The sequence below is a fragment of the Echinops telfairi genome, unplaced genomic scaffold (assembly GCF_000313985.2).
Source record: "Echinops telfairi isolate 266 unplaced genomic scaffold, ASM31398v2 ScPeMD7_18;HRSCAF=68, whole genome shotgun sequence".
Classification (NCBI taxonomy): Eukaryota; Metazoa; Chordata; class Mammalia; order Afrosoricida; family Tenrecidae; genus Echinops; species Echinops telfairi.
Genome location: NW_022103915.1, coordinates 41859459 through 41877743, shown reverse-complemented (window position 1 = coordinate 41877743; position 18285 = coordinate 41859459). Strand labels below are relative to the sequence as shown.

The 18285-nt window shown below is 45.6% G+C and overlaps 1 protein-coding gene across 1 annotated transcript in view; it reads left to right on the top strand.

Moving 5' to 3' along the window:
- Positions 1-18285, top strand: part of LOC101660633 (nesprin-2) — a 74560-nt gene that overhangs the window by 22653 nt on the left and 33622 nt on the right. The window contains exons 12-14 of the mRNA XM_045287804.1: positions 7036-7191; positions 9239-9397; positions 10280-10446. Of these exons, the coding sequence (XP_045143739.1) occupies positions 7036-7191; positions 9239-9397; positions 10280-10446 (482 nt within the window). The remainder of the gene's footprint in view (positions 1-7035; positions 7192-9238; positions 9398-10279; positions 10447-18285) is intronic.

The window sequence follows — 18285 nt, the reverse complement described above, 5'->3', positions numbered from 1 at the left end:
TTGAATGCCCTTCTGTTTTACCAAGCATGACCTCCTTCTCAAGTGACTGGTCTCTCATGATAACATGGCAAGCAAACTCCAAGTAGAGACCCAATATTTCATCATGCTGAACTATTTGGTGGAACCGAGAGGCCAGTGAAAGTGATTAATCATTTTAACGAGAGGGTGGGTTTCGTGAATGTTGGTCACTAACGGGTCTTAGAGTTGAAGTACAACAATGTTTTTTTTGTTTTGGTTTGGTTTTTTAAACATTTTATTAGGGGCTCATACAACTGTTATCGCAATCCATACACACATCAATTGTGTAAAGCGCATTTGTACATCATTCTCAAAACATTTTCTCTCCACTTAAACCCCCGACATTAGGTCCTCATTTTTCCCCTCCCTCCCGGCTCCCCTCTCCCTCATGAGCCCTTGATAGTTTATAAATTGGTATTTTGTTATATCTTGCCCTGTCCAACGTCTCCCTTCACCCACTTTTTGGTTGTCTGTCCCCCAGGGAGGAGGTCACATATAGTTCCTTGTAATTGGTTCCCTCTTTCCTACCCATTCTCCCTTTACCCTCCCTGTTTCGCCACTCACACCACTGGTCCTGTAGGGCTCATCCGCCCTGGATTCCCTGGATTTTCAGTTCCTATCTGTACCAGTGTACCTCCTCTGGTCTAGCCAGACTTGCAAGGTCGAATTCAAGTCATGGTAGTGGGAGCGGGGAGGAAACATTTAGGAACTAGAGGAAAGTTGTATTTCTCATCGTTGTTTTTTTATATCATTGGTTACAGTTTAAACCCGTATAGGAACTATGACATACATAGTTTTGTGATACATGTAGTGCTTGTCATTAGTTTTGTAGGCTCTTATCCGGTTTATGGGCTGTATCGATTATATACCAGGCTCCTCTGGGGGGACGTGAAGCAACTGCCAAGTCTACGTCTCACGTATCTGCCAGTCGTTCTCAGGCAGATGGCTTTGTTTGTGGACGCAAGCTAGTGTATATTCAATTAGTTACAGTGACTTTGGGTATTATATTTCCTTTTGTCTCTGGCTTTTCACAGCATAGAAAATTTAACTGTATGATATAACAATATTCTAAACATCCTTTATTCCAACGTTTATTAATTTGGGTTTCTTGGAACCAAGCCTGGATGCAAGCAACCACTCAAAACGCAGTCGCTGCTGCCCTGTGCTGCTCCGCGAGACAGAGCTATCGTCTACACTTCAGTTACACCTTTTGAACTTGAGCGTGTCTAACCACAAGATCCTGTTATTCAGGGCTCTCGCAGGAAGGGGTTCAGCTGCAACCAGTGACAGAAACCAAAGTAAGCAGCGGTTAGTCCAAGTGCAAGGGACAGGCGGGGCTTCTCAGGTATATTTAAGGGCAAACATTTTCCACTTAGCTAGCTCGCTTCGGGGTGGGGTGAGGTGGTGGCTGGGCAGTCCAGTTAAAAGTTATTATAGAGTTAGGTTTGCTCAGACCTAACAGGTTAATCGTGTGACCCAGAAAGCTGGCATGAAATTTGCCAAACCTAAAAAGTATAATGTAGTTGAATGTTGGTTCATAACCTAAATTTTGTTCCCTCTGTAACCTGTGGGGGTGTGGCTTAGCAAAGTGTCCTGAGCTACTTTGGATCTTGGAAGATCTAGAGAGCATTTTTGCTGGGGCAGAAACGTGTATATAAGTTAACTTGAAACTCGTAACAAGGCCAGGATCGAACCTTTATGTTTATGAAGTTAAGAATTACCCATCTAGGCATTTTCATTACTAAGCTACTTTAAGTTTTTTTTTTTAATCTAGAAACTTATGGCTTAAAAAGAGAATGAATTTTTAAAGTGGCATATCGATATTAGTATAATATTAGTTTAATAGATACTCATATCTAGGGTCTTATTGAATAATCTTGTGTTGAGGATTTAGCAGGACAGTGTGATAATAACTGCAATTTGCTATGATAGGCAGTGCGGAGGGCTTGGGATGAGATACCTCAGTACCATTATGACGCGCACACATCAGTGTCTACGTCAGCGGTTAGCATCTGCGTCGGCATCTGTGCATGCGTCCGCGGATGCACATGAGTGTTGCTGGGAAATGGGTTATAAATATTTTTATGTCCTTAAAGCATGAATTGAAATGCATCTCTTAGTAATGAGGGACATTTAAAATAGTTCAATTTAAGCTCAGCTACAAGTTTTTTGACTAAGCCTCAGATGGATCATGCAAAACCCCAAACTCACTGCCACCAGTCTGTGCCGACTCACTGGCAACCCTGTAGGGCAGGGTAGGGTTCCCTTACCCCTGTGGGTTTCCCAGCCTGTAACTCTGTGAGCGCAGAAAGCCTCATCTTTCTCTGCATGCATACATGTCTCTCTGTAGAAACTTAAAGTACATAGAAGTACATATATACACACAAATACATAGAGATAGATCTATGGATATTCACTGCCGTGGAGTTGATGCCAACTCGTAGCGCCTTTATAGAAGATGGTAGAACTGTCCCTGTGAGTTTCCGATGTTGTAACTGTTTACAGAATAGAAAGAAAGCCCTTTCACACCCTCCCCCGAAATATTAAAATACCAGATGCATGATCCCACATGGCTGCAACAGGGGCTCCAGCATGGGAACCACTGTGAGGAGGGCTCAGGGCTGGCCGTGTTCCTTCTGCTGTGCGTGGGTCGCTGTGAGTTCTCTCTGGGGCATCGCACAGGAGCAGTTATGTGTGAGCATGGGTCCACTAGTCCTGAGTCCCTCAAGATGTCTTATTTAAGGGCAAAGATTGGGCCATTTTAGGTGAGACCATCTTGAAGAAAGAATCAGATGTCTGGTAAAGTCTCAGTATAGAAACTGGTGCCACAGTGGGTTGTGCCTTGGGCTACTAAGCAAAGGGCCAGTAGTTTGGAAACAGGAGAAAGGTGAGCTCTACTCCCATCGAGATTTACAGTCTTGGAAACCCACAGGGGCAGTTCTACGCCATCCTGTTGGGTCACTGTGAGTCAGACTTGTCTCTATGGCAGTGAATTTTTTTTTCTTCTGTTAATTGGCATTGCCCGGAAATGCAAATGATTTTGTAAGTTGATCGTATATTCAGCTCTTTGCTCTACCCTCTTTTGTTAATTCCCATAATACATCCAATATTCTCTTGGTTCTTCATGTAGGCAATCATCACCTGTGAGTAATGACCTTTTAAAATTTTTCTGTTAATTCTTCAACATTTGTTTTCCTTCTTATAGTGATCAATGACATTCATAAAACAAGGTTAGAAACATTGATAGCTAGCTTCTCTGGTTTTAAAGAGAATGAGTGTAACATTTCACTATTAAGAATGATATTTGCGACTTCCTCCGACTGAGAAGTGCGGGAGCGAGCGTCTCAAGAGGATTGTTCATCCAGCCTGTCCTGTCCAGACAGACCTGCGGAGACAACAGCATGCGCAAAAACAGGACAGAGCAAAACCAAGCGACAGTGTGCAGCAGAACAGCAACAACATCGAGCCACTGACAGAACAAGTTGAAACATACCAAGAAAGAAAAAAAAAAAAAGAATGATATTTGCTGGTGATATTTTAGCAGATGCACTTTATTAGGTTAAAGGAGTTCCTATCCTTAAATTTTACTTTTTTACCTTTTCTGCATCCTTAGGTTTGGGTCTTGGCTTTAGTGTTAAACAAGAGATGACAAATACAATTCCTTATGCACAATGCAAAATCTAAACCTTTATATGGTCATAATTGTTCCCAACTATCACACTCCAGGTTCCCAATGGAATCTTTTTTTTTTCTGCTTCAAAAAACTCAGCATTCTATTTTTTCAATGGAAAGAATCCAGTAGAAAGGTCAAGCGCACTGAGCTCATTCATCCGAGGACTAGATTTCATACTGGTTCTAAGTCACCTGCAGCTTTCCAGGATGCTACATGTATCATCGGTTGGGAACATAGGATAGCCCAGGGACCACTCTGAGCTTCATTTCCTTGTAGAATCACATTCCCATTATAGCCAAGTCAGGTATCGAATACTTTGTGTATATATCAATCAATGTTACAAAAGTTGTGATCTTTATACTTCCTAAATTTCAACTGAGAGGTGTTAATGATACTCAGACTGCTTCATAGTTTACTGTTCTCTATGACTACTAAGTGTTTCTCATGGAAAATTAAAAACTTATTAATACCTCCCAATATCTGACCATCCAGAAGTTACATGTTCTCTATGTAAGTATATTTTTATTGCATTTATTTATGTTACTACATTTTTTTTGTTAAACCATAAACATTGTCTTGTGTTGTTAAACTTTGGTGCATACTTCTCAATATACCTGCCATCATTTCTAAAAGTAGATATCTGAATTCATAAAAATGTTGAATATTGAACCCAAATATATGAACAGTTTTATTTTTAAGTGATTTTTTAAAATATATAATATCGTGTTAGGGTTCAGAATAGAGAAGGTGTGAAAGGCAGACAGGGACTTTTTCGCCCGGCATTCCCTCCAACAGAAGCAGCATCCTCAGTGTAACATGCCTTCCTCCAGAGAGCCCCTGTGTGCAAACCAGCCGATTTATATTTCTGCATGTGAATGTTGGGTCTGCTCTTAGTCAAGGCAGTATAGAGAAAAGGGACGTGTGACGTCCCAGGCACAGGATGTGCAAGAGAGTCAGTCAGGGACTGAGCAGTGAGCCACGTATGCCTTCAAACACCTTCACATTTGACATCACATGTTGTATGAACTTTTGGAATTTTGCAATGTAGACAATTTACCGTCTAAAAGTATGAAAGGGGGACTTGCCTAGCTGACTTAGTCTCTTTTGGAATCAGTTTGGTTGTGAATTTGGGGTATTTTCATTTTAAGACAGAAGCCTGACTTCTGAAATATTGTGTAAACAGTGATAGTCGGCTGTCATAAAATTCAGTGCAGCGCTCTCTGTATACAGTGCTTATTCTTTGTTTTATCCACTTAACATGTGACTTTTTAAAAAACCCTTGTGCATATCGCCAAAGAGCCTTCATTTTCAGCATGCATTTTAGCCTCTCGCCATGCCCCTCACAATGTGGTAGATGCTGGATGATGCGTTGGTGAGCTGCATTGGTGAACCGCGATGTCATTCCCGCCAGTGTGGAGCGGACAGTCAAGTCTCCCAGAGAGACCCATCCTAACCAATAGTTGTACGGTGGCCTTCCGTGCATAAGTGCCTGTGTGTATGAATCATGATAAGCCTGATGAGTGTTAGGGGAAACATCCCGTAACTGTGGCTGAGCTCGGGAAGTGTCAGTCTGGGTTAACGTGGTGTCTGCGGGAGCACCATGGTCAAGGAGTCAGGAACACTCCACATGAGTGATGAGAGAAATGCAAGCTTAAAGATTAACTAGGAATCAGGAAGCAGATTAAACTTGTCCCCCAAATTTACAAAACTCAGCACCCCCGAAAACATGTGGCTACAGTCATTCCTTTGAGGATACAATGTGGGCACGTTTCTTAAGAATCCTAAAAATGTCCATAATTAAAAGTTTTGCATCTGTTAATTATCCTTTGATACCGGGGTGGAAAACCTAATATCCAGATGAAATTGATGTACATCTGCCTGTCTGAGGGAAAACATGGGGTCTTTGGTAAACTTGGAGTCAGTGGTAAACGCCTCCTCTCGTTTATGTATTTACTTAGTTAACTTTCAAGTCCACTCCCGTTTTCATGGCTGGTTTTTCAGAAGTAGATTCCCAGCCCTTTCTTCCAAAGCATCTTTGGTTAACTCCTTCCTGTTAGTGACCAAGGGTACTAACCAGCTGCCCCCACCCCAGGACAGTTTTAAATCAGTGGGCAGCATATTTTAGCTCTCGCTGGCTTAGCAGGGGCTGTCCGTGCAAACAAAAACTAGGTAAGAACATGTTTTAAGATTTCCCTGCTAATTGAAAAAGAAAACGTTTCCTCTGCATCTCCACCCCTGATCTTCAGAATGAATGGCTCTAGCCCTTTTTCGCCATGTAGATTCTCCTTGGCAAATTGTAAAGCTAAAATACTGGCAATGTAGCTTTCACTGCTCTCAAAAGCAGCCCGAATGAGCACGTGGTGACTGGTGCCCCCTCAGCCTTCTCTGATGGCAATGGGTGTTCTTTCAGATTTATTTGGCAGGCATGAATCAGCCAAACCAACTCACAGCCAATAGGACAGGGAGGGACGGCCCCTTTTGGTTTGGGAGACTATAACTCTGTATGGGAGTAGAGAGCCTCCTCTTTCTCCAGCTGAGCAACTGTAGTTTTGAACTGTCAACCCTCCAGGTATGAAGTAGTCCAATGTGTGACGCAGGGTGCCACCCAGTATGAAAGAGGAGAAATCCTTCAAAACATATTGGAGTATGAAGAATTTTCAGCACAATCAAAATCTGTGGTGTTTTAACACTGTTTTTTGAGCAGTTTCCTTGTACCTCCCATATTGTCAACGTAATTTTCTTGATTCAGTCATGGAATTTCAAAAGTTGTTTCTATATGCCAGCTGTTCTTTTCTGCTAACCATTCTCGGGAAGAATTCCTTTTCTCTTCCGCAAATAGTTAACCAAAATAAGTGCTCCCTCTCCTGTGAGCAGAAGCTGTTTTGTGTTATATGACTGCCACAGGGGCAACAATGTTTCTGTAAAAAATGCGACATCACACTGTAGACAGCGTTTCTGTAATGTTTCATGATTTAAAGCGTGTGTGTGTGTGTGTGTGTGTGTGTGTGTGTGTGTGTAAATCTGTTTCTAGACTCCAAAATTACTTTCCCCTGAGTAAAACCACAGGCCTACGCAGCTTAGAGATGGAGTTAATTCACCAAAAAATCTGAACTACCTGAGGAAATGAAAACCCAAAGGTAGAAAAAGGAAGTGGGCAGCGCAGCGGCTCAGGGTGGGCTGTTTCTCATTCCGAAGGCCCCTCCCCCTCTCCCGGCCTCCCCCTCTTCCCCCCCCCCCCCTCCCCCCCCCCCCCCCTTCCTATCAAAGGATTAGCCAACAGGTTTGGAAACAAACAGCAGCTTGAGTTCGCAGCCTTTCTCACCCCTTCTCGTGTTTGATTGCAGGAGCTGGAGAAGTCCTTGGCCGCCTGGGCTCTGAACTTGGAAGAAGTTAGCACGATGAAGACCGAGTTGGCCGGGCGCATTCTTTGGGAGGACGTGGTGCTTCTGAAGGAACACATCGCGCATCTGCACAGACAATGGGAGGACCTCTGCTGCCGAGTAAGTCAGGCGCCCGCGGGCACAGCTGTTGGGGAGCTCACCCAAAGGGCCCTGGAAGCCAGACAAAGTTGAAGGAGCCTAGTTTCCTGGCCAGGGCAGGCCCCTGGAGCCCTTTAGGAGCTTCACAGACTTGACTCTTTGTCTCGCCAGTGGAAAACGCTGGCACACTTTTTGTGTGTCTTGTGTTTTGTTTGTAGTCACCTGAGGGGGGCGGGGGGCTGTATGAGCAGTTAGTTGCCTGGGCCCAGCTCTCTCTGGTGCACAGGACACGACGAACCCTTCTGGGCCAGCAAACGGCAGGAGGAAAACTTAGGGCAGGGGGCAGGGCAACTGACTTGGAAGCTGGGCTTCCCCAGCACTGGGTATTGATGTTCAAGACCCCCGTTGGGGAAAACTCCCAAAGAAGTGATGAACAGCTGCACGAGTCACCTCTGCCGACTGTGGCTGGAGTACTCTATGTGCAGAAGACGGGGGTGAGGGGGTGGAACTAAAATGGTCAAAGAGTCATCATAGACCTCTGGTTTAAGAACAGAAAAACAAAACCCTTACTCTCGTGTGTGTGTGTGCACGCGGTGCATTAAGGCGAACCACTATTTAAAAGTTGAAATTCAGACATGTTTAGATGCATTTTAATAAAGCAAAAACACATTTTCACATCCTGATTGTGGTATTTCAGATTCAAAGTGCACCCACATTTTCAATGTGCTCTGCGACTTTTTAATCCACATTGAGTGTAAAAGAAAATGCTTAGAATCCATGTGAGAAGGACAGGACTTGGGAAGGCAGAGACAGTCTGGAACCCAGATGTTCCTAATTGTTGCCAAGATGTAACCAATCAGAAGGAAGCTTTGCACACTGCCAGGGTTTTTTGTTCTTTTCTTAAGCTGCCCTAAAGAATGGAAACACAAAACTTTGTTTTGTATGACTAGTTTGTAAAGCTTTGTTCTTTCCTTTTTGGGGGGGGGGGAAACAATTGGCTGGGGTGGATATATAAACATGTGGTTTTGCCTACGGTACCTCTGAAAATAACAGACGTCCTTGTACTCAGCAGGCAAGGCTCGGGGAGTTTATCCTTGACAACCCCGGCTGTAAATTGGGGCGTTAAACTTTACCAGAGACACTCAGCTAGTCCTTGTAGTGCTAAGATCCTACGAAGTGGGGATAGTGTCTTTACATTTAGAAAGGCTGATCTGCCTTCTGGAAACTTACATAACTAAAAAATATCTGACCCCTACCTATAAAGAAAAGGGCCCTTTGGTGGTGTCAGTGAACGGGCACTTGTGCTTACTGGGGTGTGGGGGGCCCTGGGGTCAGCCTGCTTGCTGCAGACCAGTATTTGGTCACATCTCCAGGATTTCCATCCGGAGCCAAGGCACATTGTGAGAAAACAGCTGAGAAAAGTGATGTGCATTGTTTTGTTTCGTTTTTGAAGTATAACACTGGGTCATGTAATGACTTTCATTTCCTGGTCCATTTTGCATTACAAATGTTTGATGTGTACTGTGATTTGGACTATCACTGATATATTAAATAAGCCTTCTCTAAGTGTAAGCCTTAAAAGAGGGAAGGCTTTGGGGCTTAACCGTAATAAATGAGCATGTAGTAAGTAGAGAGCAATGTATATGCAAGATCAGAAAAGATGGTGGTGATGTTTAATGAGGATTGTTCAGATCTGGCCCTCTTTCTAGTTGTCAGTACAGCAAAATAGTTGCCGTATAGTTGTCATTGACCTAGGGTGACCTTACAGATTTACATTTGAAGGAAGCATTGCCTGGCCCCGAGAAATGTGTTAGATAAAACAGAACCCGAATGTTCCACCATCACACTTCCATTACACTCTTTACTGCATTCGTTTCTTGGCATTTATCAAAAGTGTAAGAAATTTCTGTTGGCATTAATCCCTAGGTCCTTAAGAGGAAAAAAGCAGGTAAACCTTTAGAGATACTGGAAAGACGAGTGAAACCCATATTCTTTTGATTGGGGGAATGGGAGAGGTAGAAGTACCTGTCTGGTGATACTTAGGCGCCAAATGCATTCTCATTCCTAGGTGGCTGTACGCAAACAAGAGATTGAAGATAGACTCAACTCCTGGGCCGTGTTCACTGACAAGAATAAAGATTTGTGTGCATGGCTGGTGCAGATGGAAAACAAAGTTTTGCAGACAGCTGATATTAGTATTGAAGAAATGATCGAAAAGTTACAGAAGGTAAGCCAGGGTGGTCTTTTCCAGGTGAGATACAATTGTGACTGCCAGGGACATTGTGTGCCCTCCCCAGCCTCGGCCTTAACACGCTATCACATTAGAGATGTATTGCTAATAACATTTTAGAAATCCAAAGAGGCTCTCTCACTATGGCTAATGGTGAGCATTCCAGAGAGATAGGAGGCATGGGATTATTGTGGGTGGACATGTTGGTATATTTTGAACCCCCAAAACCAAACTCATTGCCATCGATTCAATTCCAATTCATGGTGGCCCTCTAGGGCAGTGTAGAACTATAAATCTCTATGGGAGCAGGCAGCCTTCTACGTTTCTTCCGCATAGTGGCTGGTGGTTCGAACGCCGGCTTTGTGGTTAGCAGCCCAGTGTAAAACTCATTACTCCACTCAGTATGTGTGTACTGAGAGAGAGCTGCTTTCTCTCGGTCAGGGTGTCTGGCCAATCAAGTCGTGGTTCTCTAGCTGCCAAAAGAGAGAAGCCAACAACCATAAGACTCATAATTTTGAAGTAGCCACCAATCCCATGTGTGGGGAGACTTCTCTCTGCAAACACCCAAACCTGAGAAACCTCTGAAAAGCTCTTTCGGACACTGAGCAGCTTGGTTCCGCTCCATTCTCTGGTCAGTTGTCCTCATCTTGCATGTAGGTAGGTTAGCAGAGTCTGCCCTGGGAAGCCTGCCCGACTCGTACTCGCTGGCCCAGGGCCGTTGTTTCGCCTTGCAGCTATACGCTGAAGAGTCGCAGTAGCTGGAGGGTGAGAATGTTGTGACCTTACTAAACATTTCCTCAGACCACCCTGTGTTTGTGGCCGGAGATGAAGCAAACGCTCCGTAGTAATGCACGCTTCGTGTGTCCGTGCCTCTGTCAGGATTGTATGGAAGAAATCAACATGTTCACCGAGAACAAACTCCAGTTAAAGCAAATGGGAGACCAGCTGATCAAGGCGAGCAGCAAGACGCGAGCGGCTGAGATCGACGACAAGCTCAGCAAGGTCAACGACCGCTGGCAGCACCTTTTCGACGTCATCGGATCAAGGTAAGACGTGTCCTGACGAGGGAACCCAGGGCTTTGTGTCCGGTGGTCCAGTAGGGTGTGTCCAGTCTCCTCTAACTTCATCTGGCATGGTTGTAAACCTCACATAGAAAGGCGGAGTGGAAATTCTAACTTCTCCACTGGTGACAAGTCAAAGCCAAAGTCGACGCGGTAGTCAGTCGGCGCCGACTCATGGTGATGCCCCGCGTGTGTGAGCAGACTCGTGCTCCGTCAGGTCTTCAAGGCGGGTCAAACCTTTCAGAAGCCGATGAGCAGGCCCTCCTTCGGAGACACCCCAGGATGTGTTTAAACCACCAAACCTACATTGCTGTGCCGTCAAGTCTGATTCGTAGCAAGCCTGCATGACAGGACTTCAACTGCCCATAGGTAAGGTGACCAGATTTAAAGCGGGACACCATTGACAGGGGGGTGGGGGTGGGGGTTCTTGATTAAAAATTTGGTCTATATGGACCAAGTAGACCGTTCCTAGCCTGTCGTGCATTCTTTCCAAAAGCCGGGACTTTTTTAAAACGACAAAAATTGGGACGTCTGGTCACCTTACCCATAGGGCTTCCTAGGTGAAAGAAAAAAGACTTGTAAGTTATTGGAAATTGGGGGAGGAGGGGAAAGTGTTACGTTTCAGATCATCGACATCGTATTCCATAGTTTAAACCCCCACTCAATCCCCCTCCCCTACTCCTTGTCATCTCTTCTACTTGTGGACCACCATTTCCACGTCACCGTGTTAACACCCATCTGTCACCTAGTCTGTGGCTCTCGTCTTCCCCACCTCGCTGCCCTCCCCGAACAAGCTCCGAAGTCTTTTGCCTTTGGTATGAAAGTTCTTATTCTGGTTTCCTTGTTCCCCACCGCCCCCCCTCCCCCATGCCCCCTTACAACACCGTGCTGGTTTCGTGCAATTGGCTGACTCCACTCAGCATCATGTTCTCCAGGTCCATTCATGCCATGAGGTGCTTTGGTTTTCCCGGTTGGTTTTGAGTGACGCATCGTATTCCATTGTGTGTATGTTCCAAAGTTTCTGGATCCTTTCTCCTGCTGATGGGCGTTCGGGCTCTTTCCATCATGTTGTTCTTGTGACCGGTGCTGCGATGCACACAGGTGTGCATGTGTCTGTTCATGGTGTGCCTCTTACTTCTTTGAGGTATCTACCTAGCAATGGATTGCTGGCTCGTATGGGATTTCTGTTCCCTGTTGTTTGAGGTAGCACCGTATCACTTTGCACAGCGGTCGTACAGGCTTTCAAGGGAGCATATGCTCCAGTCTTTCTCTGTGGAGCCACTGGGGAGTTCCCATTGCCCATCAGGGCTCCTTCCCTACATTATTAGAAGATTATAATTTAATATAGCACACTCAAGTATTTTTTTTCTAATTGAGAGTTTTAGATGACAGATTAGTTTAAAGTGAGAAGAGACGATTTGAAAAGCGATCTTTGAGAAACTACTATTTCTCTGAGGAACTGTATTTAGAAATCCTAGATCTGCTTTGGGATTTGCCCACCCCCAGATGGAATCCTGCTTGCCCGCTCCTGCCTCCATGTGACAAATGCACATGAGCTGGACACAAGGTCTGGGGATGCTGTTGCTGTCCCGCCCCGGAGCCTGGCATACTTGAAGCAAGGAATCTGAGTGCGTGTCAAATGCCATTTACCTCCTGGGCATCTTTTACCAAAGGTATAGACTTAGGAAGCACGGGTGTGACTATCTGTCAAAGTTGTATTCTTCAGTGGAACTGATCCCAAATCCTAAAGATGCCTAAAGCTTTTCAGTGCATTCTGTCTTCACATTCTCCAGTGATAAATCCCCAAGCAGAGTAGTTTCCAATTGCACCTCCGCATTTGGACCACTAAGGCAGCTTTGTGTTTCGGTTGGCCAAGAAAATCTTTTGCCTAATAGATGGTTGAATGTACATGTAATGTGGCATAAACAGGAGAGACTGTAAGATAAGTAAACAATTGGGGAGTCATGAAAATAAGGTGCCCTTTATAATTTGGCTTTTTTTCCCCCCATGGCTTACTGGAACCATAAATGAAACTGATTAAAATAGCAAAGACAGATGACTGGAATGCTCTGAGAATTAGAGGTATGTGAAGTAAGATGAGTCCTTAACAGTGAGTCCCCAGAGTCCGAATGAACGAATATCCACCTTACAGACAACTTATAATTACCCTTAGGTAAGTTTGTTCTCACTTTAAGGTGATGGGACTACTCACAACAATCCTTTATCATAATCGCCTCCACTTGCTGCATATTACACATTTAAATCACTTAAAAGTCTTTGAGGAAGCCTTTCCCTTGTAGTACAGTGGGTTAAGCATTGGGCTGCTAACCGAAAGGTCAGCAGTTCAAATCCACCAGCTGCTCTGTGGAAGAAAGATGAGGCTTTCTACTCCTGTAAAGAGTTGCAGTCTTGGAAATGCACAGAGGCGCCTCCCCTGTCCTATAGTTATGAGTTGTTGAGTTAGAATCGACTTGATGGCAGTGAGTTTCCTCACATTACACCAACCAACACCAGACCCATTGCTGTCAGGCTGATTCCAACTCTTTGCAAGCAACCCTATAGAACCGCCTCATAGGTAGAGCTTTCTGGAAGCACACACCCACATCTGCAGAGAACTGGTGGCTTTGAACTGTTGACCACTGGATATAGAGTCAAGCACTTTAACCATTATACTACCAGGGCTCCTTTCTTACACTCGAGTGAGCCTACCTCAGAACCATATGCACTTGTCTCAACTTACATTTAAATTCAATTTAAATACACACTTGGGAACTGATCTCCTTTGTAACCCAGGGAGGGGATGGAGGTGGGGTGCTGTCTGCCCATTAATGGGAGTGGTCTTCTGAGCAGCTTCACAGCCACAGGGTTGAGTGGAGTGGGGGAGGGGGTGGAAAAGCTTCATGGAGGCCAGCATTCCCAGATGGCCCTGAATGGGGAGCTGGTGTTCTTGACAGTGACAGAGGGGACAAACATATGGGGTGAGCAAAAGGCACATGGGCAGCGAGAACCGTGTAGAAAGTCATTCAGGAAAAGACTACAAGCCAGGCTGGCGCCTTTAGGAGGTGAAGTTCAAAAGATCCACTGGGGCGAAGATCTTAAATGTTGGCTGAAGACTTGGTTGCCTGAAGTGGCAACATTTGTGGGGGTTTTTTAGCCATGGAGGGTCCGTGTAAGCCAAACATAAGTCAGGGTGACTTGGCTGGCAGAGCTGACTGAGTTGAATTCAACTTCTTACTTCGGTCAATTGGGGGGAACTTTCCTTTTTCTGGGCAGAAAACCAGGTAAAGGTGAAGGCACAGATTTTTGAGGGGCAGTCTTCAAGCTACCACTAACTGTGGAGACTTGAGTGTGAGGTGTCGTCCTTCTAAGCCTTGGTTTCCAACTCTGAAATGTGTCTGGCAATCCCTCGCACACTTCTGCTGCCGGTGGAGGGAGGCAGGCGGGGTGCAGCACCCCTGATGCAGTGCCAGCATGTGCTCACCGTGTGCTGATTACCCTTATTTCCTCCAAGACAGCGGTTCTCAACCCGTGGGTCGCGACCCTTTTGGGGGTCGAGCGCCCCTATCACAGGGGTCGCCCAATTCATAACAGTAGCAAAATGACAGTGATGAAGTAGCAACCAAAATAATGTTGTGGTTGGGGGTCACCACCACATGAGGAACTGATTAGGACGGTTGAGAACCCCTGCTCTAAGAAGACCAAGGGGCCAAGGGGCGCGTTGACTGCAAGGAAAAGGAGTCTCCGCCTTGCGTCTGTCATCCAGTATGCTTGTCGCTCGGAGGGCAGTTCAGCTGTTTGCTGAAAGACGTGGGTGTGGCAGTGCATGAGAATCATGAACTCACTAGCAGGGTGATTGGTCGTCATTGGCTTGATAGCTGAAGGCCCCCTTGGGCACCCAGCAGTCATCAGGAAAGGTGCTCATGGATTGTTCCAGAGCAAGATGTTGAGTCTGCATCGTGAAGACCAGCGTAACAGGTTCTGCTTTTAGGTGGCAATACACCAGCACAATGTCTGCAGACGCAGTGCAGTGACGCTGGCTCCGCTGTGCACTGTCTCCATTCTTGCTATCTCTTCCCCAACGTCTGCTTTTGTTGTCAACTTGATCTCGTATAAATAATTCTTTAAAGGAGAACGGTCTAGTCTTAATTATTCATGGTCTGGTTACATGACTTCAGAGTTTAGCGGGGCCGTTTGCTTCTCTCCCTCCCTTCCTGGCGGGCTCCCTGTCTGCAGCTGCTTCCTTAATGGAGAACGCCGAATAGCCACAGGTGAACTTCCTCGTGGCCCTTTTGGGGAGAGCTGCTGGCACAATAGGGAATGGAAATAAGAGCAAATAGGTTGGCTGCCAGCAATGTTAACAATTTGGTTTTTTGCAAACAGGCTCACTCAGTCAGCCTTCTAATTCTGAAAGGGCAGTTCCCGTGACCCCGTTTTACAGAGGAGGAAAGTGAGTGGGACAGGAGTAGACATAATTGGGTGCCACGGGGTTGATTGTGACTTGCAGTGACCCCGTATGGCAGAGCAACATGGTCCTATAAAGTGTCCCACTCTGTCGTCAGTACCTGAGCAGTCTCCAGGGGCGTCTCCCATGGCTCAAGCTGCTAATCTGTTTGGTTAGCAGCCACATTCCAGAACTGTGGTGCCACTTTGAAACTGAGGGATCTGGAGGGAGTAACTTCTACATAAATTAAGGTGACCAGACGTCCCGCTTTTCGTGGGACAGTCCCAATTTTTAACAAATGTTCCTGCATCCCGCGGCATTTTTAAAAAGTACCGATTTTTGGAAAGAATGCACAACAAGCTAGGGTAAACGGTTTTTGGCTGCCGTGTGGCTATTTCACCAGGATATGAGTTTTATCAATGGTGCCCCACTTTACCAATGTTCAAATCTGGTCACCTGACACTAATAACATTGGCCCACGGAATCCTGCCCACCGTTGCGTGCTGCCCCTCCTGCTTCACCCTGTGGCCGCGGACACGGCTCTTATTTAAATAGGATTCCGAAAGAGCTTCTCCACAGGGCCCCGCCTCAAGATGCCAAGATCTTAACTTCAAGGCTTAACCTACCCCCAGGGCTCAAAATGGTTTTCAGAAGATTAAACTCACTTTGACCTCCAAGATTTCAGTAAATCAATTTCAATTCACTGGGGGCAGGAATTTTTTTTTTTTTAGGGGTGGGGGCAGGAGGGCCTTGTTCTCAGCAAAATAGAGGCAAATTTCAAAAGAATTGAAAGACTGTTGAGCGCTGAGTTACAAACACATTAAAAGTTACAAACACATTAAAAGCCCAGGAACGCCAGCGGGTAGGTGATGGTTGAGGAGGGAAGGGAAGCCAGGCCCAGCACGTGTGTTACATCATTATGACAACATCCCGGCATGGCCAGTCTGGTCAAGTGCAGCCCAAAGAGGGAGACATAGCTCACCAGGGTCAGTGGCTTCTCTGTGCGGGCGAAAAAGCAACGACCACATGGTGCATCAAGGAGTGGTCGACTCCCTCGAGTCCTTGCTTTTAAAGAGAGTGCATCAGAAATTTAATAAGTTGAGCTCAAAGTAGAATTCACAGGCTGCACTTGCCCAGTCCTTCTCCAACGTGAACGTGCATCACTCACCTGAGATCATGGAGAACCGGCCTCAGCCTCGGAGCAGCCGACTCCGTCGATCTGGCAGGACCCTGAGAACATGCATGTCCAACAAGCTCCCAGGTGTTGCCCGTGGTAGGCTGGCGTGGGGCAGACTCAGAGAGCCACATCTGTTGTGAGAACAGCACAGGGAAGTCACATTAACTGTGCGTCTTGTCGCCTCTGTGAGCTTGGACTGCCCCAACCCCGCTCCCCGCCTCCCTTACAGGGTGGACAGGCTGTTGGTGCCCCTGGTGAGAGAGCAAGAAAGCCACCCCGAGGTATACCCACAGATGCAGGGGGTTAGCCCCTCGCTCAGGAGAAAGATAAGCAGAGGTAATTGCAGAATTTTCTTAATAGGAAGAAAAGGGAATTATGACCAAAATCACTGGCTTGGCTTGGGTTTTGTTTTCCTCCTGCATTTAAAATATTCTTTAGCTTCTATAAAAGCCTTAAAGCAAGAAAGGATTCATCTCCTGAAATAGCTTCATCTATGAGAGGGGGAAAGCCCTTAAACCATAAGAACTAAACGCACCGCATCTATTCCGACTCCCAGTGAGCCCTACGCCGGGTTTCTGAGTCGTAAACCTGAACAGGAGCACGTAGCCTCATCTTTCACCCATGGAGTGGCAGGTGAGTTTGAGTGGCCGAACTTTGGGCTTACAGCCCGAGACTTCCACGACAGCACTTCAGAAACTCAAACTCAAGGCCATGAAGCGAGTTGATTCCAACCCATGGTGACCCCAGAGCACAGGGGACAGAGAACTGCCCCTCAGGGTTTCCAGGACTTCAAATCTTTGCAGGAGCACACAGCCTCATCCCTCAGAATAGCTGGTGGGTTTGGACTACCACTTTTCAGTTAGCAGCTCAGAGCATAGCTCATGATGCCGCCACCATGGCTCTTTGGGGAAAGCCCTTAGTGGGTTTAATGTTGATTCCCTTTCCTGAAGTGACATATGCTTCAGAGTCAGCATTCAAATTCCCCCCACGGGTGCACTGAGTCACTGTGGGGGTTTCTAACCACTCTCATGGCCCTTAGCCGTTCTAACTTTTGTGCTACCTGATCTCTTAGGAAACATACCACTAATTTAATCAACAGCAGAGTCACTAAAAGAACCAGGAATGTGTGCTTGGGGGTGTGAGGGGGTCGGGGATGAGGAGGGGGATAATGCTGATCTGGAATACAATCCCATTTGATAACAAGAAATACCAATTTACTCATATACTACTAAGCTTATTGACAATCGACAAGGTCACCATTGTTGTTCATTTGATTCTAGACTCCACTTTCCCATGTTTGCTAAGACACTACCGTTGAACAGGTACCCAGTGTTCCCTGAATTCAGAAGAGACAATATGATTACAAAGGTTGCTTTTGTACAGCTGCTTTTCTGTGCCCATCTCTGTTTTGGAGAAAGCTAGATTAGCCGACAAAAACCATTTCAGCCTGGTGTGCTGAATGATAGACAAAAAGATGCAAAGCCCCCCCAGACCAGTCTTCCCCACAATGGGATGATGCCAGGCAAGGGCTCAGCCTGATCTATAACCTCTCTGCACCTCCCATTGCTTGTGAAAACCCAGTTGTTGAATCTGCTTTGAGTTCCAAGCTCCCCTCTCCAATTTACAAATCAAATGCTGGGGGTTGTACAGCACAATCCGCGTCACAGACTTGTGCGTGGAAGGCTTGTTGAGTTGGCAAATGTTATATAATGATTTTTACCACAATTTGTAAGACCTTAAGTGTGTCCTGTGGAGCAGAAGCTCAGTAGCCACAGACCCTGCCAGGTGTGTAGTGAGTCCTTCTAGACGTTGTGCATGGGGCAGAGCCTCTGCAGAGACGTGAGCAGGTAGAGGTTTTTGTGGTGGGTGGTAAATATATATATATCTATATATATAGATATATATAGATATATATATAGATATATATATAGATAGATAGAGCTCAGATCATCTGAGCTTTGAAGCTGAAACATTATACTCGGTTTTATTTTTCATAGAATTTAAATGGTTTTAGATGGCTAATTTTTATCATCTTTAATACAAGCCTCAAAGGTAGCCCTTTTTTTACAAATAAGTAATTGCTTAGAATGAAAATTTAACTGCAATATTTCAAAAAGGAGATAATATTGAGATGGTGCTGGTTATAATAATTAAACCCTTTGTTCCAGCAAGAATAGAGTCTTTAGCTAAAGGCCACTAAACTTCA